Source organism: Telmatherina bonti, assembly GCF_933228915.1.
Source record: "Telmatherina bonti genome assembly, chromosome: 3".
Taxonomy (NCBI): domain Eukaryota; kingdom Metazoa; phylum Chordata; class Actinopteri; order Atheriniformes; family Telmatherinidae; genus Telmatherina; species Telmatherina bonti.
Genome location: NC_136621.1, coordinates 34062428 through 34086250, shown reverse-complemented (window position 1 = coordinate 34086250; position 23823 = coordinate 34062428). Strand labels below are relative to the sequence as shown.

At 38.8% G+C, this 23823-nt stretch overlaps 1 protein-coding gene across 1 annotated transcript in view; it reads left to right on the top strand.

Annotated features, from left to right (window-relative positions):
• Positions 1-6652: 6652 nt before the first annotated feature.
• zcchc7 (zinc finger, CCHC domain containing 7) overlaps positions 6653-23823 on the top strand; it is a 47667-nt gene continuing 30496 nt past the window's right edge. Inside the window, exons 1-2 of the mRNA XM_079263920.1 lie at positions 6653-7172; positions 9602-9824. Of these exons, the coding sequence (XP_079120046.1) occupies positions 6684-7172; positions 9602-9824 (712 nt within the window). The 5' untranslated portion in view covers positions 6653-6683. The remainder of the gene's footprint in view (positions 7173-9601; positions 9825-23823) is intronic.

Genomic DNA, 23823 nt, shown 5'->3' with positions numbered 1-23823 from the left:
TGTGTGTGTGTGTGTGTGTGTGTGTGTGTGTGTGTGTGTGTGTTTATGACAAATGCATACATGAGCTAAAAGATCTGATAGTGTTATGACATGAGGTACGGCCTAACCTTTGGAAGGAAACAATCCAAATGGTGATGGCATTTCTTGGGATGACACGCATGGAGAAACCTCTGGAATCAGATGGCATTCACCCTCTGATTCCCCATCTTAACGTCAATTGCTCACTATTATTATGATGGAGATGGCTAAAGTTGATATAAAGAGTTCACTATTATTCTCGTGATATAGAACAGAGGGAAAGGTGGATGTAAATGTTACACAGTCTGCAGGAAAAGCAGGGTTGCATAATTTTACTGAAGTCTTTGCGTTATAAATAGGACTGATGGCGATAGTCAGGCTGCTGAATTACATTTACATACAGATTTACATTCCCATCAACACATTGTAATAGCACAAGCCCGAAAGGTCTGTACAAGTTACTTACACATGCACATTTTCTGACATTTTATAGCTAATATTTGTGCCTTATTGAGGGAGCATTTATCAGAGAGAGTGGTCTGTGTAGTTAAGAAAAGTACGGGAGCCCGCTGAATCTTTTGTCTGCAGAAAGAAATATGGTGCCTCGGAGGGGAAGCAGCCCAGTTGACTTTTTCACTGTCCTCTTTGATAAGGACATTTTATAATCAGTTTCTAATAATGTAGTTTCAGGGTATTTCCTGTGTGCAGAGAATTTCCACCAAAGGTTGATGATAGATTTCAGTTCATTCTGTTATTAAGACTCTGACTATTGTGCTTTTATTTTATTAACTAACATCATTGTTATTTCTTTTTTATTTTAATTTTTTACTTAAGTGGATATACTGAAGTGGACGTGGCACTAAAAGCAACAGAGCAAGTAGGTTGCTGAGAGGGGACATGGAACCAAGTTCTCCAGCTGGACTCGGACCAACAATCTCCCTATGACTGCCAGTAGGTCCACAACTAAAAAAATCTGTCATTATTAAATCTTTAATGTCTTGTAACATTTGGTAGACTAAATGTTTGATTGCCTATAATGAATCTCATTAAACATTTGTGGAAGTAAACCTGTCTGACCCAACTCTACCCCTTGCTTTGCAAATTAAATTAGTTATTTTACTAATTTACTCCTTCATTCATTCACTCATTCATTCATCCATTCATTCATTCACTCATTCATTCATTCACTCACTCATTCATTCATTCACTCATTCATTCATTCATTCATTCATTCATTATCCTAACTGCTCAGTCTGATGAAGGGTTGCAGGGAAAATGGAGCCTATCCCAGCAGTCTTTGGGTGAAAGGCAAGGTACAGCTCGCCTGTCCATCAGAGATTACTCCCTCGGGTTTGGTTATTTAATTACTGGTACTGTATTATTAATTGCCACTTATCACAACTATTACTTTAAAAAGTTATCTTTCTTATCGTTCCAAGGAAATGAAAAAATGCTAAATAACGTTTATCCATCTTTATTTTCTTGAATGGTTAAAGTTATTTAAAAAACACAAGAATCTCTTCTTGTTATGTCACACCCAAAGCAGTGGGTTCATAATTGGGATGAGCCTTGAGAGTAAGGCTTGCAAAAGCCTTCTTCAAATAAAAATTAAAAAAAAGCAAACAATGTTGTTGGAAAACCTGAAATAAGTTTTTAATACTCAGAATTAGGATTCCTGCATTCATTACTTTCCCCTCATAAGGCAAAATGACACCATAAAGTGGAAAAAAAGTGAATAAAATGAGCTTCTGTTTCCATGGTCCAAACAAATGGGCATAACTTCTTTTTTTTTTTTTAACCTGTATTAACAATTATGATCCCATAATAACAAGGTAATGATGTTAAGTTTAGTTTATTTAGGATCCCCATTAGCTGTAGTAAGCTCCAGCTATTCTTCCCGGGGTCCGGCACAATTATAACATCAAAACAAAAACTTGTAAAAGGTTACACAGCACATCAGCACTTCAGTTCAATCCTGGAATACAAGCTATTTACATATTCAAAATCATCTCTTTACATCCATTTTTACATAGTAAATGCATGCATGTAATGTCCATTCATGTTACATCGTATCATATAAACTATTCTTTCACAAAAATATGCTTACTTATAATTGGATATCTACCTATATATTTGATTATCTATAATACAAATCTTCTAGTACACCTCTATCCTCATTATCAATTTGTTTAATCTATTATTTTTAGATGGGAAGCTGATTGACCTCCTTCCCAAATAGCTTTATTTTGTCCTTTTCCTATTTTTACCACCTACCAACAAAGAAAAAAGAAAAAAAAATGAAGAAAGAAGATTTTCGGGTGTTTCATGCTTGCTTCTGACGTCAACGTCTTGCGATACGGAGAGAAACTTTATGGTTGGCCAACCTATTACGTCACACAAACCCGGAAGTTGTTTGTCTGTCTCCTCTTGGCTGGAAGTAGATGAGCTACATTCAACCCACCAGTTTATTTATAAAGGTGAGCCTGATTTCCGTGACACTTAATTTGAATGACACACAGCGGTGGCTTTCAGTAGGTATACGCCAGCTCCACGTGTTTGTTTTATTTCACCTGTTTTTGGACCCGAACTGCTGCTTTGTTTACATCCGACCGGCTGGTTAGAAACACGTGCAGACAGGAGGTCCACATGCTACCCACCCCCACTAAACTAAGGAAATAAAATGAATTTGTGGCTGCTGAGTGACAGATTTTTTAGTCCCGTGTATTTGGGGGCAAGTTATATTTTAGGTAAACGTAGCTAGTTAAGCAAAAAAACTGGTTTTGTTGGTTAAGCCTGCTAACGTGTTAGCCTTTAGCTTGCCGGGGCTAACAGCAGGCTAACTACACTTGGGGTTCATATAAAATGCATGTCTGCAGTCTCAGCTTGTCATCTATATGTCGCCAGCTTTGACAGCTTATTCTGGGACCCATTGTGTAAGTTACCTTGTTACTTTTGCATAGCTTCTTGATCTGAAAGCACACTTAAATGAGCAACCAAAGTGTTTTGGTTAAGATTTAATTCCATCATGTCACAACTGGAGAGGTGTAACCAAACAAACTTTGCCTAAATCACTGTTTAAAATAAAAAACACAGGAGAAAAAAAATGGATTCTGTTGGTAATCTGTTATAGTAATAATAAATCACTGTTATTCATCTACTAACATTAGTTATGAAGATTTCATTGTACCATGAGTGAATTTTAAACTTATAAAGTTGCAATTTAAATGCACCAGATAATCCACCAGATAGAGCAGATAAAATACTCTTTTAAAAAACAAACAAACAAACAAAAAAGGAAGTAGTTTAGGATTGTTAACATTGGGGTGAAAGAAATAATACCATATCTCAGATCTGTATGTAAGTTCTCTACACACAACAAAGTTGTTTTATTAACAAGGTTGTTTAAACTTTATAAACTCTTTAAGTATATAAAGCCAAACATGGTGAATAGTTTTGGCTTTATTTCCCTGTTAATTAGTATTTCCCTGATAGTGCTTCATCCCCTCCTTACAAATACCTAATCTCCTCCTCAGTTTCAGTATTTAAGCTCATTTATTTTGTTTTAATGTAATAATGAAGGGATTTGCTTTTTGTTTTGTGAATTAAAAATGTAGTGATATCTAGTACCAGTCAAAAGTTTGGGCACACTTTCCCATAAGATTTAATGGGTAAATGTGTCCAAACCTTTGACTGGTAGTTTACCAAGGTTGAATGAAATACATATTAAAAAAAAAAAAAAATAAATAAAAAAAGTCAAACCTTCCATATGAGATATTACAATAACTATTTTATAAGGTCCTCTAGGAGCTATACATGCTCATGTTTCCTTTTCTAGGGTTTATCTGATCTCTTTAGCACATGGTTCAACATCCCATTTGTATCCAACCCAAAAATGAGGGGAAAACATTTTATTACTATTTTGAACAGCATTTTAGAGTTTATAATTATCTGGAATACAAATAAGAAGTGTTCATGCTGAGGTGGCATAATATTGTAGCCATAAACTGAATTCATGCCATTAGTGCTTCTGTTATTTGAAGTTGCGCTCGTATCCCTGTGACATATTAAAAGGATTGTAGTCTAAACTTTAATTAGGCAGATTAAGTGAAATCACCTGTGTTGGTGGACCATAACTGTTCTGGGGCTTTAAGTACAGTACATTAAATTCCACCTCTGTAAAACAGTCGGTGATTTGTCGCCTCCCAGCTCCTGCACGATGCTAAACTTTGAACACATAACTGTCACCCCTCAGCAGCCGGTAAGGCTCTACTTTCTGTCCCTCTAATCCCTGGTGGCCGGCTTGTGACCGTGTAGCGTGGCGTTTATGCAGTGTGTGCGGCCAGGGAGCCAATCATCTCCAGCCATCATGGCACAGACACGCAGGACTGGACAGAGCAATGGGCCGGTGCTCCTTCTGCGTCCACTCTCTGTGTGTGTTTTGTGTGTGTCTGCGTGTGTCTGTGTGTGTATGAGAAAACGAGCTGCAGGGATTGGGAAAATTAACAATACAGTATTTCTCAGTGTAGTAAGTAGAAGATTTAACAGTTGCTGATGCAATCATTCAGAGCTCAGTGTGGATTGTGTCTTAGTGCTGGTTGAAATCAGCACCTGGCAGGTTATAAACTTTGATTCTAACTGTCTCCTATCAGTATAGTTGTGATGAAAAAGACCACAGGTTAAAGTCTTAGTGCAGCTGAACCATGCTATCTCAGCTTTCTTAACAAGGCCTTATGGTTTTCAGAACAAGAAGCAAGTCTCTTGTAATTGACAGTGGCCTGTGTCGATCTCTATTCTTTTGTTCTGTAGGTGTAAGAGGGAAAAGAAAGTAGCAATCATTCTTTGGTAATATTATAGGCCTACAAGTTTCATTTATTGTATAGGTTTTATTAGATTGGATCAGATGAGGATTAACTGGTAAATTTACGACGGGTAAATTGTACGGGTTTGATGTGAGCAGAACAATAAAATTCAAAACACCATTTATGTTGTACATGTATTTGTAGATTACTGGGACAAAAAATCATAATGAGTTGGATTTTGATTTAAAAATGTCTTCACTAGAGGTGCAAACTCTTGCTGAAATGACTACATTCATGCTTTGAGTTTTCAACATGTCCATGTTTACTTTTTTGCTTCTGGTTTTGATTTTTTTTTAAATCCAGTTTCTGAATAAAGTATGTGAGGTATTCAGGTTTTATTCAGCATTTGAATGCACCACACATATTACATAAAAGATTCATATTCTAAAGCAGGGGTCCAGCTTCCAGCTCTGGTCCTCGAGGGCCACTAATCCTGCATGTTTTTCAGGTGTCCCTCCTCCAACACACCTAACTCTGATGAATTAGCCATTATGCTGAACTTCATAGGCTGTTGGATCAATTAATGTAAGCCAGGTGTGTTGAAACAGGAATACATTGAAAACCTGTAGGACAGCGGCCTTTGAGGACCAAATTTAGAAACCACTCTGATATATTAACATTTATCAAAATCACAGTCTTAAGAGCTAAAGCAGTGTGGAATTGATTCACTAACTTTTCCAAGATGAAAGATTTATTTATTTCTGTTGGAAGAAATTTAGTTTGATTTAGAATAAACCGATGCACAATAAGAACAAGAAAACTAACACAACAATAAAAACATCTAAACATGTCAAACAATAAAAGATAGACAATAAAATTAAAAAACAAAAGCAACACAATGAAAAAAAGAAGAAGTAAAATTTTGTGTGCAGAACACAACTAAAATCAGATGTTGGCTCTTGACGTGTTAAATGGAAAGAAGAACAAATGAATGTTTGTTGTTTGGACAAGGTGGCCCAATAATAATAGCATACTGGTAACATTATCTGAGCTGCTGGTTGATGTAGGTACATGTGTAGGGATGTTTGAAATTGTGAAAGCAGCATCACAGGGGGGGTTAGAAGTGAGTATACTCAGTTCTGACTGACAAAGAAGTGGGTATACTCCGTATACCCGCGTATACCCTGGACTACACCACTGTGTGTGTGTGTGTTCAGCAGAGTTAGGAAAAAACACCTACAGCTAGCTAGTTAGACGGGTATGTTGTGGAGAGACTCTGCCTTTAAAAGTAGATTAAAGCTGAATTTAAACCTGTTAGTTTTGCATTATGTTCTGTTGTGACTCTACACATAAAGTTCGCGCTGCAACGCAACATCATTGCAGAATGATGTTTGCGTTTTCATATCATGTCAAAGTTTTGAATTTCCTTTCAGTGTGATAGCAGGAATTTACACAATCATATTCACAAATGCTTATTAATCTGTTGGATCAAGTTGAGGCGGTGCAACAGTGTAGATCATCCCCAGTGTTGTCCAAGCTCTTAACCGTTCAGCTCTTAGTCTTGCCTGTATGCTGATATCATATTGTCTTTACCTGTGGAGCCGTGAGGTCTTCCTGTTTGACTGGACTGTGTCACGTTGAACATTAGTTTACCGATCTGACAAAGTAAAGTTGCTGTTGCAGCTTTTTTTTACTCCTCTTGATTACTTTAAATGACTGAAAAAAAGCAGGTATGTTTATTGTCTTTGTTTTCTGTGTTTTTATCCTTTCAGTAATCTTCATTCAACAACGCCACTCACTCCCTGTGTGTGAGTGTGTGTGTGTGTGAAGTTTTGTGAATGTGTGTTCTGAACGTGCTTTGGGGTGATGTACAGTGCTGATTGGGACCAGGAGTTTCTAGAGGATGATCTCTATCAAGACAATGAAACGGACTCTGAAAGGTCAGAGGTCAACAGTGAAGTGGAGTTCCACCTCTATAGCCAGCTTCACTACTCCTCCAATCCCGGGGAGCTGGAAGATCGGGAGGAGGACGACAGGCAGCAACAAGGGGTGCTTGGGAAGCAAACAGATGAAGATAGTGACCTGAAAGATTTAAAAGAAAAAAAGCCCCCATCCTCTTCTAAAGCTGATCTTCAGCAGCAGCCGAAGAAAACAAAAGCAGAAAAACAGAAGAAGAAAAGTGAGCCAAAAAATCCGAAGTTGTCCTCTTCACATTTTGAGGAAGTCATTGTTATCGACTCCAGCCCTGAGGTCATCTCCATCTCTGAAAATGACACAGCTGATGATGATGTGGGAATCTGTGCCTTGAAAGGTCAAAGCACCTGCCTGTTGAAGACCTCTACCCCCACGCAACAGGTAGGAGGGAAGCCTGGGATTCTCTGTTTGTTGTTAAGGTCAAAAGCCACTGCAAACTTCTTTTTTTAGCAGATGAAAATAATTATTTTTTAGGTTATTATTGTTTTACCATATTGCTTGGTTAAAGAGTTTTTCTAGAGGGGGTGAATGATTATATTTAAACTTTTATTTAGTTGCAAAATGCCTGAACACACTGGAAACTTGTTTTTTTTTTTTTTTTAGAACAGTCTCTCTGCTTGAGGCATTACCTAATATGTGATTTTAAGTGTTGTAACTTGTTATATGTACACAAAAGAACCCACATATACATGGACAGAACAAGCAAACGCTGCATAGAAACCCCACTGTTCTGTTTTTCTGCTTAATAATAATCAATAATAATAATTTGTGCTTCAAATAAAGACAAACAGCCCTAAACCTTATTGTTCACACGTTAACTTGGATAAACATAAGTGTTTTTGTGTAATGATCAAAAGAAAATCCTTAAAATATATTTAAAATGAGCAGCTGAGAGCACCGCTGTGAAAGTTGGGATATACCTACGTTTTTTTTTGCTGGTGCACCCAAATGAAAAAGTTAAGACACACCAGTGCAACTAATGCTAAAGTTAATCCAGAGTCCCTGCACTTTAGATGTTGTATATATTCATTAGGGCTGTGACGGCATGCTTTTGTCCCAATTTGATTAGGATTTTTAGGGTGTCGATTTGATTTAAATTGCGATTCTCACAATTCTTAGATATTGCTGATTTTTGTAGATTAAAAATAAAAATGTACAAAAAAAAATTTTTTTTTTTTTGCTCGTCATTTTTCTTGATTTCAATTTGGAAATAACACAGTAGTCAGATCGTCATTCTGCTGCTCTGATGCCAAAGAAGTAAAATGATCAATAAAAACAATAAAACAAACATTTTATAATAGATCATTTCTATTTATTTGAAAAAAAAAAAGTTTTTTTTAAACAAAAAAATTGATTTTAAAATCATGAAGCAAAAAATCCTGACATTCAATTTTTAGATTCAATATTCCAACCCCTAACATTAATATTGAAGCACCTTTAGTCGCTGATGTTATCTCTTTTGTTAGCAAGCCTTTAGTAAGTAGTTTTTAGTCAATGCCAGACATTTAAATGTTTCTATTTGGTGGCAGATAGTCATTTTAAGACAATATTAGCTTGAATTTAGCTAAAGGTTTTTTGGGCTTCTGTATGAGTGAAGTATCTCCTCTGTCAGCTGCTTTCATAAGTCTTGCATATTAATTACTTTCCAAACAGCCAAGTGTTTACAGTTTGGGTTGTTCATGCCTTCATCCATCATACATAGCTTGTTGACTGATCACACCAACTCAACAGGAATGAATGCTGCTTAAAGGAATTTCTGCACTTTCTGTTTGATGACTCATTAAAAACAACCTGAACCACAGAGTTTAAGTTGGGTTTTAAACTGTTTCTGTTCAGATATACCAAGCCTGTAGAGGTCATTACAGATGTTTGGCTGTTGTTGGATGCAGCTTCAGCCAATGTCCTCTACATCAGTACCATCTAGGTTTAATTATCAATGGAGCTTTGCTGACATGTAGCAACCAAGTTGGAGTTTCCTGCCTCGATGTCTGAGGATGTTCCTGAGAAATCTGAGTTTGGTCATAAATAAAGCTTATAATTGTTCATGATAATAATATTTCTGAGTAATTTGAATAGAAAGTAACTCGCTCAGCTGTCTTTATGGACGTTGGAACATGTTTTGCTTGCTGCAGTGTTCCAGCTTTCCAAATTAATTTATTCTATTCTATTCTATTCTATTCTATTCTATTCTATTCTATTCTATTCTATTCTATTCTACAGTCATTTAGCAGACGCTTTTATAAAAAGCGACTTACTTACACACTCACACCATGATAGGCACATCAGGGGACAACTTAGGGGTTCAGTGTCTTGCCCAAGGACACTTCGGCACATAGTCAGGGGAAGCCTGGAATCGAACCCCCAACTTTCCAGTTACAAGCCGACAAGCCTGCAAGGGATGTTTGAGCAGTGACTTATGTTCGACCTTGGCCTATGTTATCGTTTCTTTTTTTTTTTTTTTCTTATCAATTTACTGTCATTTGTCAGAAAAACCTAAGACCTGTAGAAGTACTTGTTTTTTCAGTTTACATTTCCAGGATGGTGTCGTGTTTCCTTCCAGTTTACTGATCGATTACTGTCGATCAGGCCTAACTCAGGGTTGCGTACAAAACAAGTAAATGACCAGTCGCTTTAGCAGAGTGCTGCCCAATATTAACCCTGGTAGTCGGGGAATGGGGTGATAATGTTTAGCACATGTCTAAATGTCAACTCAGTTACCACAACTTGGCTTGTTCATTATATCATACTTTATTTGTAGCTAGGTGGTGCTTCTTCTTATTCACATAACACATCGATGTTTGCTTTTCTAGGAAACCCAAAATAGGAAAAAAAGTCTTGGTGTGCCGGTAAATTTGGTCTCCAGCAGTTCAGATTCAGAAGACTTGGAGTCCGCATCAGAGTCTGAGTCATCTGGATCGTCAGAGTCGTCTGATTCAGACGGGCTGGAACACTGGATGATACTGGGAGGTGGGAAGCATGATGGAGACCAGTCCATCTCACTCAATCTTGAAGGAGAGTCTGACAACAACACAGGTGAGTCTTACGTTTTGGGTGGGTTCTTTCTTAGCAGACATTTTTCATGTGTTTGTGTGCAATTTAACACTAAAGAGCAGGAGAACCTGTGAGAAAGTTGGAATGGGCCAAATCAGTCAAAGCAATTAGTTAACCTGCCGTATGATTATAAGCCACAGCCGCAGCAACGGCCTCGACTGTGAACGATCTTTATGAATGCACTTTTGTATGTGCACCATCTGTGTCAGCACATTTACGAACTTGTAAGCTGTTAGCGTTCCTAGCACTGTCAGAAACATCTTTAAGCATGCTTGTGTGCGTTATGTATTAACACGTGTGTGTGTGCAGCCTTGTGCAAGTGTGAATATTTGTGTTTATAAAATATTCCGGTTCTAATCAGCATGCCTGTGTACATACACGTGGATTCCAGCAGTTGTAACGCTAATGCCAAAAACAAACAAACGGGGAAACAACGCAAGGAGGAGAGGAAGGGGGAGGCTGGGGGAGGTGGGAGTAATCAGAAACGGAATAAAAATGTTCCCTGAAAATCTCTTAAGATCTACACATCATCTTAACCTGCAGCCTCAGCAACCTCTCTAACTCCTCTTCAGCTCCCTCGTCCTCCTCCTCCTACCTAACGCTCTCCCATCTCATTCTTTTATCCTATTTTCTCACTATTGTGCTCCCGCTCTCCCTCTCTCTCTGTGTCTCCCTCACCGTTTCTTCCTCATTTGAATTTCCCTGGGCTGATGTTTCTGCAAGAGTGCTCACTGCCTCCTCTACACACAACCGGGCGAAAGGAGGGGGTCTGGGGCTGGTGGGAAGGCTGGAGGTTTTGGCCTGGTTTGGGGAGGAAAGGAGGATTTTAGGTCTCTGTCTTTTCTGTGTCTCGTCTGGCTTCTCTCTGTGATCTTTGGAGCTTGACCTCATGTCTGCACATTGGGGGTCATGGGTGTGGTGTGGAAGGAGTCTTAAAATGAGAGGAATGGGGGAGGGCTTTGTCAAAAGAAGGGGAATAAAGGCAAGGAAATTAAGGGACGAGCCTCAGTAGTTGTGAACTGTGCTCCAATTCTTTACTACTGACTTATTTAAAAGAGGTCCTGAGTATATTCACCCTGGAAAAATGACCAAATGTGTTTTGTTTTTTTGTTTTTTTTGCCTTTTTTTTTTTAATTTTAGACTCCCTCAGAAAAAAGATGAACCAAATGTGAATTTTTTTTAACAATAAATTGTTTTCTCATCCATGGATTGATACCTTCCCTACGGTACTACCTGTTCCTTCATAACCATGACCCTGGACACTGGTTTTTATTTCCAGTAAGCCCTTCTATAGTTTATCCTCTGTTGTGCCAAAAGCTTTTAGTATTTCACTGCTGAAAGTACTCCCTAACAAAATGATGGTTTCTTTTTTTTTTAATCCTAAATGATCGTTTTAAGTTTTTCAAATGTTCAATGAGAAACTTATGTTGCAACCTGTCGTTTTGTTTCTAAAGTGATATTATAAATTTAACTTTTATTACTCTCTCAAGTCTCTTCCTGAAACTTTTTTGAGAAGAGATTAAAAAAAAAAACAAAAAAAACATCAACAAGCATCATCATTAGAGAGATGACTTAAAGCACAGCTCGCCTTTTTAGTAAACTCACAGCACGATGACATGGTTGTTGAAAACATTGACTTTTGGAGGATCTAAAAACATTTCAGTAATGCTGGTGTTAACAAATACTTGATAAATGTCTTAGATTCCATTGTGTGTTACTGTTCAAACGATGTATGTTGCTACAAATTTTAGCCCTCCCTAGAAGATCCAGTACTTTGCCCTTTGGGTTGAACCCAAAATGTGGCCAGTGTAGTGTTTGGCTTTGCAATGAAATACATGAAGATTATACCAATATGCTCCCATCGCCTCAGACAGTTGATTCCTTGGTGAAGGTTTTGAAAATGTTGGTACAAACAAATTGTAACAGAAGAACCAGCGTGAAACAGCATCGCCAGTGATTTAATATCACATTCTCGTCAATTTTACCCCACTGTTCTTACACAGAATGTAGTTATGTCATTTTATTCTTAGAGAAAACCAGTTGATTATTACTTTATTAAGATGTCTGATCACTTGGAAATTATTTCTAAGAACTGAATCTGTGAAACTAAGTTACCTCTTTTCTGAGATAATAATAAGTGACAATCACACGGCATCATTTTAGTTGGCACAGTGCAGTATATGTGTAGTATGTACATTTGTACTGAGTCTGCAAGTCGAGCAGCATTCCTGATTCTTTGTCATCTTCCTCTTTGTCAGTGTGAAAATAAGTACTCGGCTGTGTTTTTCTTCTTTTAGAGGTGATCTGACACTGTTTATAAACAGAATGAATAATTATATGTATGTTTATTCTTAATAACCACAATAACCGATATGTCTATAAAGCTGCACTTTAAATCTAGGGATCGGTTTCTTTCTGCTTATTTCTTTTTAGGGAGGATACCATGTCATGAGTTGACTTTGTGTGTGTGTGTGTGTGTGTGTGTGTGTGTGTGTGTGGGGGGGGGGGGGGGGGGATAACAGCTTTTCACAACAGCGACTAATAGTATTTGTACGCCTAAAGCCCATCTCAGCACCACCATCAAATCACATTCACTACACTTAGTCTTTCCCTCTCGCCTACAAAAATTGAATCCTTTCATCCTCTTCCACTTTTCCACTTTTTCATACCTACAGGGCATCACTTGTTCACATCTTTCATACTTTATTTTATCTATATATATATATCTATATATCTATCTATAAATATATATATATGTTTTCTGATACACATGGACTGATGGCCAAAGTGGCTCTCTGTCTGTCTCCAGGCAGTGAGGACCAGCTGTTGGTAGGTGGATCTGTAAGGAAGTCGGATGAGTAAACGAGAAAAGGGGGATAAGCTAGGGGCAACCTGCCTGTCCTGCAGCCATGCAGCAGCAACCAGACGGAACAGGAGACAGAAAACAGGCCTTCCCAAAATCCAGCTCAGTGCTTCTCCCACCCAGAAAAGGTGTGCGTGTATGTCCCCGTGAAAGGATCCAGGGTGTAGGCGGGGTGTGCTGAAGCTAAACTTGAATCGTAAGTGGTTAAACTTCACTCGGTGGTTACCCTTTTTTTTTTTTCCTCGCTGTCACCCCCCCTTCTAGTCCTCTTCTTTGCTTTTTTTGTCCCCTCGGTCTTGGTCAGTGCACATCAAACTTTGTTTGAGGCTTAGAGAGTGAGCTCTGGCTCTCTATCGGGGTGGCCGATCACATCAAAGTGTGCCCGAGTGTGTGTGTATTTGTGTGTGTGTCAGTTTCTGTGAATTCAACAGGAGATTCTGTGTTTGTAAGTAGAGGTTAGCTTTATCTCACAGAGAGGGAAGGTAAGTTCTTTTTGTTTCTCTTTTCTCCTCAGGTGTAATTTTGCATCTCCTGGTTGTCGCGCTCTGACGCTGTTCAGGTCGTCTCGGCATCTTAAAATTGTTTCCTAATCTCAAATTTGTATGTCAAAAGTAGTCGCAGTAGTATTTCCAGCCTTATATCTGAAGCAGCGTTGGGCCTGCACCTTCGTTTGATTCTGAGACCCCTATTGGCCTGTTTATGCTTGAGGTCACATGCTCTCGTATAATGACACAGGAACACACACTGTGTGCACGACTCTCCATTGCAAGTATGAGCGCATATTTCTGCACAATGCAAAGTTATATCACAGTGGCATGCTGGGTATTGCATTAGGTGTTTGTGTGCGTGTGTGCCACTGAGTGTGCACTTGCGATGTCTGTGTATGTGTGGGTGGGCGGGCAGGCGCTGCAGAAGGGAGACATGGATAGGATCAGCTCTTATCTTGGCTGCCCAGTGCCACACGAGGTGTAACGCCACACCCACACTACCGCACAGTGTGTTTGAACAGGCACACACACACTCACATACACACCATGAAATCACTGTGCCATAGTTTGACTTGTATTATCCAGTTTTTACAGAGGATATGCAAATTAGGCGAGACTACCGCGTAGACCTAATTTTAGCACATGCAAAATGAATTGTAGAAGTTCTGCTGAAAGCCTGATGTGTTCGTATTTTTAAAAAAAAAAGGGTTTTATTGAACAATCGTTTGATGGCAGCGACCTCAGAAACGTAATCATAGCTGGAAATTTGTAAACGGAGTGACTGTTTCTTTGTAAGATGAAAAATGTCGTGAGTAAGCTGCTCTGTTTGATAGAAGTCTCATTTCTTATTGAGTGGTGAGATTTAATTTTCAGCATTTGCATTTAGTTATTAAATCACTGGAAGTATTTATCCTGCTTTTTTGTCATTTAATGTGACTCGTCTGTACAAGATGGTACTCTTTGCCTCAAGTCCCAGTCGTTTTTTGACTATATTTTTGTTTGATTAGCATGAACAACCACAAAAACAATTCATGTTTGGTGGTGATTCATTCTTGAATTCTTCCACAACGATAGCACCTAAAACGTCATGAAAAGCTCAGACACATTAAGCACAACAGGCAACATTTAGTTCAGTAGAAGAAATGCCAAGAGACACCTGCGGTGAGTTTTAATCCCCACCCTCCCAAAAAAAAAAAACCAAACTGCGAACAGAGCATCTACATCCTGTGACTGTGGGAGTGAGAGATGAGAGTGGGAAAGCTAAAGTGGAAGAGACAGGCCTTGAAAAGCATCGGCCACGGTGTCGGCCCTGTCGGGGACGGTTTGTCTCCAGGCTGCGATCCGAGAGTGGCGCTAACACGGCTGGAGTTTCCATCCTCACCTACTGATATCCGGCTCCGTCTGCCGGTCGTCTCTGTGTGCGTCCGATGTTTCGTCTGTTGAATCCTTTAACAGATCACTCGACCCGATGTGGCACCGTACAAAGCTGCGAATCTGTTGTTTTGAAGTGCAATGAATCAAAGATTTATGTCGAGTGACATGTTGGGTTTGTAACATGCCTAACACGTATGAGTTGGTTTTTATTTAAGGCTTAACTCTGCAGTATGAGCTGATTGAAGGATGTACTTTTTGCGTGACATTAGGTTGTCATTACGTTTTGTTTTTTTTTTGTTTTTTTTAATTACTTAAAAAAAATAAAATTTTCTGATTTAACTGCGACATTTTCCTGTGCTTGCACTCACAGGAGCAGAATTACTTTCATTCTGTTGCCACTGTGCTTTTCCAGATGCTCATTGCCTCTCATTTGTTTGTTTTTTTGTTTTTTTTTTTGTTTTTTTTTTGCTTATATGCTGAGCTTATTTATACCACATTTATAGACATCTGGACGGGACAAGCCATCCTGTCTGAAAGTCAAATAGATTGTCAAAATAATCTATGAAAATTTTTCTTCTTTTTTTTTTTTTTTTTTCTTGGAAGCTCTGACTAAAAAACACCCACAGACATCTGCGGTTGTGGCTGCAGGTGCTCATTTGTATTAGCGTGGCTGTTTGTTCTTCAGAGGGAGTTACAAGGTAGCGTTTAAATATAATCTTGCAACAACAAAAAAACCCAAAACATTTCAACCAGGTTTACAGATGCCACATCTTTGAAACAACATCCTCAAAGAGATGGATGTTGTGTAGTTTTTAATATAACTTGTATTTAAATACTTCTTTTTACTGTATTTATGTATTTATTTATTATTTTATCCCAATATAATGAAATTCCTTTTTTATTATTAATGGCTTTTTTTAAAAGTTATGTTTAAAATTGCGTTTCTGAAATAAGGGGTCAGTTTAGAGCGAAACTGAAGGTGCAATGTGAGGCTGTGTGTGTGTGTTGGAGTGTGAAGGTGTGCATCTCAAGACAAAAGTGTGGGTATGTGTGAGAGCCGGAGTCAGCCACACCACGCCTGAGGTGAGCCCAATAACCGTGCCCTGACCCAGTGGAACGAAGTTTCACCGTCTTTAGTTCCGAATAGAAAACGAATGGGACATAGATTGAGTTTGTTTTCAATGTTATAATCTATTTATTTGTATTTTGGTGCTGTTTTTTTTTATTTATTTATTTAAATTTCTTTTTTCAATTTTTTAAATGTCAATTCTGGCACCAAAGATGCAGGGTTGAATAAGAAGCAGATTTTTCGAAGCACAGCACTCGACTGCCTGTTTGCAGTAACTGTAGCCTGAAGGAAGGTGTAATAAACTAGAGACCTAGAGGGTCCCTACTGTAGTTAAATGTGTGGATGTCGGGTGGGTGGGAAGAAAAGAGAATCCCTGTCTGATTCTCGAACCTTTATTTAAACAGGATATCCCATTGAGAGCAAAAAAAATCTTTTTTGTAAGGAGACCAGGAGCAGACATTGTGCCCTGAAGCTACAGGACAAGACATTTAAAAGCACACACAGAGAAAAACACTCATATCATTAAATAAAACTTTAAGCTCCATTGTGCGTTATAATGGACGATACAATGTGAAGCCATGAAAGTGATTTGAATTCATATTTTCTGTCCGACTTGACTTACTCTAATAAAGATTATTTTTTAAAAAAAATGTATAACTTGCTTGTGTATTTTCTCTCAGCTCTGCCATTTCAGAAGACTTTAGGAGGGAGATGGGAGGGAAGGGAAGGGACGGAGAGGAGAGCAGCAAGGGGAAAAAAATGTCAATTACAATTACCAATAATAATCATTATAATTAAGCAATCACTTAATAGGAAATCAAATTATTGTGGGGGGTGACAGTGGGACAGAGGGAGGTCCCGTGGGACTGTATTAATTTCTGTTCTTTTATTTGACCGAAGAACTTTGCCTTTATTGTCTTTCGTCAGTTTTTGGGCTGGGAGGGGTCGTCGAGAGGGCTTTATTAACTGGTAGCCTAGGGTGGTGATATTTTTTGGGGGGGGGTGGGGGGGGTGGGAGGATGGAGGAGTTGGAGGGAAGGCGTTGGAAGGATGTGTATTAATATTAATACGTTTTTTAGGGATGAGGAAAAGGAGGAAGAGGTGCAAGCAAAGGAGGGGTGGTGGGGGGAGCAAAGGCAGTCATGGATCCACAAAATCACCCCCTTTTCTCTCTTCATATCCATCCAAGCCGCCCCCCCAACCCCACTCCATACCCTCCGTTGATTTTTCGGCTCACCTTTTTTCACCCTATAAGCGCTCTCTGTAGCAGAGGGCGAGAGCTGTGTTGGAGTCAGAAGTTCAGTTTAACAGTCAACAGGATAAGAGGGAGAACCCCAAACACACAAATACACACATTTAGGGTTTGTACATTTGCTTCGGTATGCAAAGGGTTGCCTAATAATAGCTAGCCAATGTTTTTCACAGGGTCCCTGAGGATGGTTGTGCGTGCATGCATGTATGTGTGTGTGTGAGAGTGAGTTTCTTGGCAGTATACCACGCAGACACACACAAGTGTATCTGTTTAGCAGTTTTCTCTCCAGAGGCTCTTCGTGGGGTGTGTATGTGGCCATTCCAAGGCTTCTCCCCATGTCTCTTAATTAAGGCACTCGTCAAACAGAGACCAGCTGGGCCTGGTCTTGCCTCGCTGGCACTAAGTATAATTTCAGTCAATCTCGCACTTCCCTTGTCCTCCTTTCTTTCCATCGCCCATTCCTACTTTCCATTTACCTGTTCTCTTCTTTCTGAGATTTCTAGATCACAAAAGTCACTAATTGACTTACGAGTTTAGCTCTGTTTTTTTATGTAGTTTGCTGGATGTCGATGGTGGAGTAAGCTGAGCTTTTTGACCTTTCTTTCTCACCTGTTTTAGTGAAGTGTTAATTCATTAGCCTCCCATTCCCACTTAACAGCTCCTTAAATGCCAACATTTAGATGTTTAGTGGGAAGTGATAAATAATTAAACACTCATCATTGGAAGCAAATAGCAAGTCTTAATTGATTAAATTCTCTGTTGGATTATTTACTTGTGGAAACAAAATGTGTTCATATAGGATTGTGGATCGATTTCAAATTGGACTGCTAATAAATTTATTATGTCGATCTTGGAGACATGCACAAACCATTCTGTCAGTTCATCTACAGAACCAGCTGTGTGTCCCTCAGCACACTCCAGTCCGCTAGTTGGCAGTGCAATAACAGATCAAGGAAGGAAAACTGAACAGAAATGTAGGAGAGCATTAGTATAACCAAAGAAAGCGTTAAAAGTGGAAATGAGACTGAAATTAAAGTCGTGTTATCTTCCTTAACAGTCTGAGTAAATGACCAAAAAGTCAACACTGTGTTGGAACAGATATTATAAAGAACAGATTAATGCACTGTGAAGACTTTGTCATTGGTTAGTGAATGCCAAAACAGGACACACAACTACTTTGTTTTATCACCTGAACAGGTATTGTTCAGGGATCATGCAGAAAGCATGAAAATATACGTCAGTGTGACTTGGTGCACCAATCCAACACTCAAAACAAAGTTTCATGACAAAAGATATGATGACTCTATTGGTCATTATTAGTATGCTTTTTTATATCGATATGAGGGATGCGCCAATACCAATACCAGTATTGGTATCAGCTCAACACCAAGCGCGTGTACTCGTACTTGGTATTGATAAAAGTGTACCTATATCACAACCAATACCACACTAGTCAAACTAGCGCATATGTGTTTGATGACAAGCTTTGGACATGTTTTAAAAGAAATAAATGCATTGAATGTTAAAATGTGACATTTTTTGTACACTAAAAGCTTGATCTTTGTTTCAAAACCACACATTTATAGTTGTATTTAGGTAAAATGTGCCAAAACAAAATAAAACTTGTTGTAATTGTTAGATCCGGAATGTTGTTATATTTGTATTGGTGAGGTAACTTCAGAAAGGATGGGCCATTTATTACAACCTAATAAAATCTTACGTAGTTATAACAGCAATAATAACCATAGTCACAATAATGTTCACATAAACAGATTTGGTATCGACAGATATTCAAGTTTCAGATATCGGTATCGGATCGAAACTCCCAAAATGTGGATCGGTGCCTCCCTAATTGATATGATTAACTAACTCATCATTAACTAATCATGCTCATGCCTGATCAATATGATAATACTGTTGTGATGGCATTTGCTATCTCATCCAGCTTTAATGTTGAGCTGGTCAGATTTATCAGGTTTTTTGGGTCATTTTTATCCCACTCTTCAAAATTTTCATGCACAGTTACATTTACATACATTTCTGATTTTATTTTCACTTGTCTTTATTTTATTGTGTGCATATTTAAAGCATTTTATATTTGTGTATAGCCTTTTGTTTGTTTGCACATTTTTCTTTTTGTTTTTGCTCCGTTTTTGCCCTGGACACCCTAAGATGTCCCTTGTACTGTACATTTTTTATTACAGTACCTGGCAGTGAAGCCTTTCTGGTTCTGATACTGGGGGTATACATACAGAGATATTGTCCTATTTTTCTGAAAACTGTCATTCAATGAGTCTGAAGTGAGATTTCAGTGCTCATTCTGACATGCTAAGATGTAACCAAATATTCAATCAAAAGTGTACATTTGGACACAGATTGTTAAAACAAATACATGTTAAAGACTGTGCCAGCGATTCAACATCAGAGTGTAGCTGTACCCACACTGCAGCTTTCTTCCTTTGACCCTTCAGCGTCTCCCTTGCCTCTGTCCATCCTTCTTTGTGTTCCTCTACTCTCATCACTAAACCATCTTCCATACAACAAAACCGGGCCTTGGTTACGTGGCTGTTGCTATGCCAGGTTTGAAGGGTCAGAATTGATACCATAGACTGTCTTCTTCAGATCCAGCATGGATCTGTGATGAATTTTACTTTTCTTTTTTTTTTTTTCCCAACAAGGCACCGTGTCCTCGTTTTCTCTATTTTCTGACTTCTTATAGAGGTTTAATGTGTCTCCGTGTGGGATTATTTTCTCAATTTTGGAATGAGTAACTCTCATTTCACATCTGTGCAACTGGTTTTATATCATTGTGTGTCTGAGTGAAGTTTAAGTCTTAGCTTGTGCATTGGTTCCTGCGTGTGCATTAGCACACCTAGGCCGCCCTTTATCCGGGGGATTATGGTTAAATGAAATGCTGAGATTCTTGCGGCGAGCACCCGATAAAGGCAAAGTCAGCGTTGGGAGAAAAAATTTAATTATTGGGGATAAAATCAGAGCGAAAGAGATAGTTACCGACTCGTTGGGGAGTTTAGTCATTGATATTTCTGCACAGGCTTCCAGGCAACATGCAGAGTTCATCACACTCTTAATGCGAGACTTCTTTTGTGTGTTTGGAAGTGTGTGTGTGTATGCATGCTCTAGCTAGCTTAGTTTTTCAAACTTTAAAACAGCATTTTGGCTTTGCAGCATCTCAGCCCACTGCAAAGTCTTTGTTTCTTTTTGTTCTAATGCTTTTCTCTTGTATGTCCAAATGTTTTTGACTGTTGGCGCAGTGTCTTGTAGTTTTAACTCAATATTAAGTTGAAGTTTAAAAAAAAAAAGATGCAAAAGTAATTTAGTCACATCTTAATTTGTTTCACACTGGTTGAACTAATAAATATGAATTTATACTAAATATTGATCCAAGGCAAGCTTTTGATTTTCTGTGACAAAAATGGAATAAATGTTTTGATTAAAGATTAACTATTACTGTTCAATTTGACCACCTTTTTTTTTCTTATTTAGATGCATTTTTTAAATGACTGGACTAATTTTCTTTCTTTTTTTTAATCTGTTAAGGATTCTAGTTTTTTTTTTTTTTATTGTAAAATATTGACCCAGTCTACAAAAACAGATTAAACTATAGAATATTCCAATTACAAAAGGAAGCTTTAAATAATAAACTGCATAAAGGTACAAGTAATCCACCACAGAAAGGGTAAACTTATACCCAGATAATTAAACACTTATAATAAAACTATGTTTAAATTTCATAGTTTTACTGTTATAATCTCACAGCCTACAGATTTTTTATGTATATATTTTACATTTTTTTCATGTGGCATCTGACCCCTAAAGCATTTTTTACACAACTTGTATTTCCTTTCCTCTCTAGTACACTCCTAAGGTTTAGTTTCTAAGCTGCTCTTATTGAGCTATAGCATAAGTGTCTTTACCCAAAATCATCTTATCTCTCATTTTAAAAGAACAGCAGTTTTTGAGTGTTCTGCTTTTTGCCATTCCTGCCTTGATGAATAATATGCTGGACTTTTGTCCAGTTAGATGACCACAATTATTCCCCAATTTTTAATAATCGGTTGTGTTAGCGTGTTGAAAAATCAGCTGTGAACAAATAGCAGCCCCTTCCCTTACAGGACTTGTTATATCTAAAACACAGATTAGCTTGTGTGTGTTTGAGTGCGTGCGGGCGTGCAGGTGAGCGCATTTCTGTCCTCTGGAGTGCAGACTGATCAATAGTAATTGGGTTGAGTGTCTCAGACCTGTTTCTTGCCTTTGTATTGCGGGCCTTTTGTAGGCTGACACAGGGCCAGAGGAGAAAGGGGACAAGAAGGAGAAAGAAAAGGAAGAAAAAAGGGGGGAGACTGAGAGAAAATGGAGGATGTTTGCAAGTCGACGAGCATGACTGATTCCCTCAACCAAAACTCCGGATATTTATTCAGCATTACTGACTAATCTAAAAAAGAATCTTCCTGCCTTTTTGTGTCTCTTCTTTTCTTTTTGTTCACACTGGAGGGATGAAGAGTGTGTGAATATATTGTCATGGATTTACATGTGTGGGAGTATGTGCAGGTTTCTGGTGGGGATGCTGTTCGAAGATCTTTTAAAGTGGTGTGATAAAGCACATAGGTTGTTATGATGTATTAACAGGCGTCTCGCTTCTTCTTCTTCTTCTATCTCCCTCTTGTTTTGAAACACAAGCTCAGTCCCAGAGTATCTCATCCCATCCTCATTCCTCTTTGTTCCGTCTCTCCTTTTTTTTATGGCTTCCTTTAAAAGCAGTGTGTGTTGATGGAGGGTTGAAGCTCCAGTGGTATTAGCAAGGAGGCATTAGGCATAAACTCAAAGGTATATTAAAGCAACGGCCCTGTTGTTCATATAAACACGGCAATTCAATTTAGCCTGCCCCATGGGGAATGGGATTTCAGCAGCTTCCGAGAGCTGGAGAGGAGAGGGCGGAGGAAGGGAGGCAGCGGTGGATGAGGTAAAACAAGAAGAGGAGGTGGGATGAAGGGATCTTGGAGAGGTGCAGAGGCAGGAAGAGGGAATAAGGAAGAGGAGGGTGAGGGAATGTAGGGGGAGAGGTTGGCCACAGATGTGGAGATTAGCATATTGCAGTGGCATGGTGGCTAGTTGCAGGAATTCATTATTAGTTTTGCATTAACTACCACAGCACAAGCACCTGTGTGTGTGTTTGTGTGTATGTGTATGCACATCCATGCAGTGATGGGCATGCAGATGCACGCACACACACATAAAATCCACACCGGCAGCAGAGGGGCTCCCATCGTCTGCAGTGTCAGTTGCATGGTTGGACAGAGCGTTGGGGAAACCCTGCACTTCTATTATTCAGTCCAAATTCAAATAAGCTTGTCATGAAAGCTTCTGCTTTTTATTACCTGTCAGAAAAACCATGGGATGGATGGAAAGTGGGGGGAGCAAATTAAACGACACTAAATAAGACCCCCTATCTCTCTTCTGCACTTCAGCCTATTCCACCGTTCCTCCCAGCTCTGTTGACACACACATTTGGAGACTCTGACAGCTTGTTGTTGTTCAGCTCTATCTGTAGTTTACCGTAACCAGGTTTCATCTGTCAGTCAGATGCTGGAAGGCGCAATTATTTTGTTCATCACTGAATACAATCTTTAGCCAGTATGAAATCAACAGAACAAAGCCCGGTGTTCGACGGGAAAAGGTCTCAGACATTCATTGAGATTGATCTAAAGTCCATTTGACAAATAAAAAAAGGAGCTATTGGAAAGGATTAATGTGTGTGTTTGTTTTGGGTGTGTGAGATGGAGTTACACGGCATGTAGGGAACTGAGGGCACCTCACAGCTCTACACACACCTAGAATAACCTCTTCATGTCTTGCCCCCTTTCAACCAGGCATGACCTCTGCCATCTGTCCACTCCCCTCCTCTTACTATCTTCCTCCCTGTTTCGTCTCACCCTGCTTCTGCCCTTCCACTTCTTCCCCCAGCACCTTCCTCTCCTCCTGCTCATTTAGGGCCTTTATGAGTGTCTCTCTGCTGGCATCCAGAGATGTGGAAATATTAAGTCTTGCTATGAGAATCTGAGGAATATCCGCGTATTTGTGACAGGAAGGAGATGGATACCTCTTAGTGTAAATTGTTCAGTTTGATTGTGGTTACTTTTTACATTTTTTATCATGATCAGCAGAGGTGGCAATTCCTGGTCCAGAAAGTAAAAGTCCTGCCAAGTTTTTGGATCTACATGTACATTTAGAACAGGTGTTTTCACTAACAGGCTTGTTTACCTGGCAAATAAACTCTGCTCATTGAATTCAGCTCATTTGGTGACTGGTCGGAACAGCTGCCGGACAGGATTTTCACTTTCTGGACCAGGAATTGCCACCTCTGATGATTAGTCATTGACTTTTTAGGAAAGTTGAAGGATGAAGAATCACTTTTGCTAACATTGGAACATTTAAACCCAAAAGTTCCAGATACATTTAAATTTCTTTTTCTTTTTTCCCTGTTAAGTTGTTTTTTACCTTTGTAGTTTATAGATATTAGTCAGGTCTCTGCAATCTATCTTGAGCAACATGCAGAGTGGTCACATATCATCGCAGTTTGTTGTCGTCTTTGGAAACTTAAATACCAAAACCAACATGGTGTCCCAATACTTTAATGTGTCTTTATTTATTTCTAGTCAATCATTTAAAGGCTCAAAGCAATAGAAGAAATCAAGAATAAATGAGTGGTAAATAGATTAAATTATAAAAAGTTGCAGATTTAAAAAGGTAACATTGTTTTGTTTGTCTCCTCTGGCCAATCTGCCATGAGTTAAAACTTCAGGGTGCCAGTCTGAAAGAACATGATGGATGCATTTATAAACTGTATTCGACTGAAGCGACAAAACGGCCATATTAGGTGCTGCTCTTCTAATCCTCTATTATTCTTTGTCAGTCCC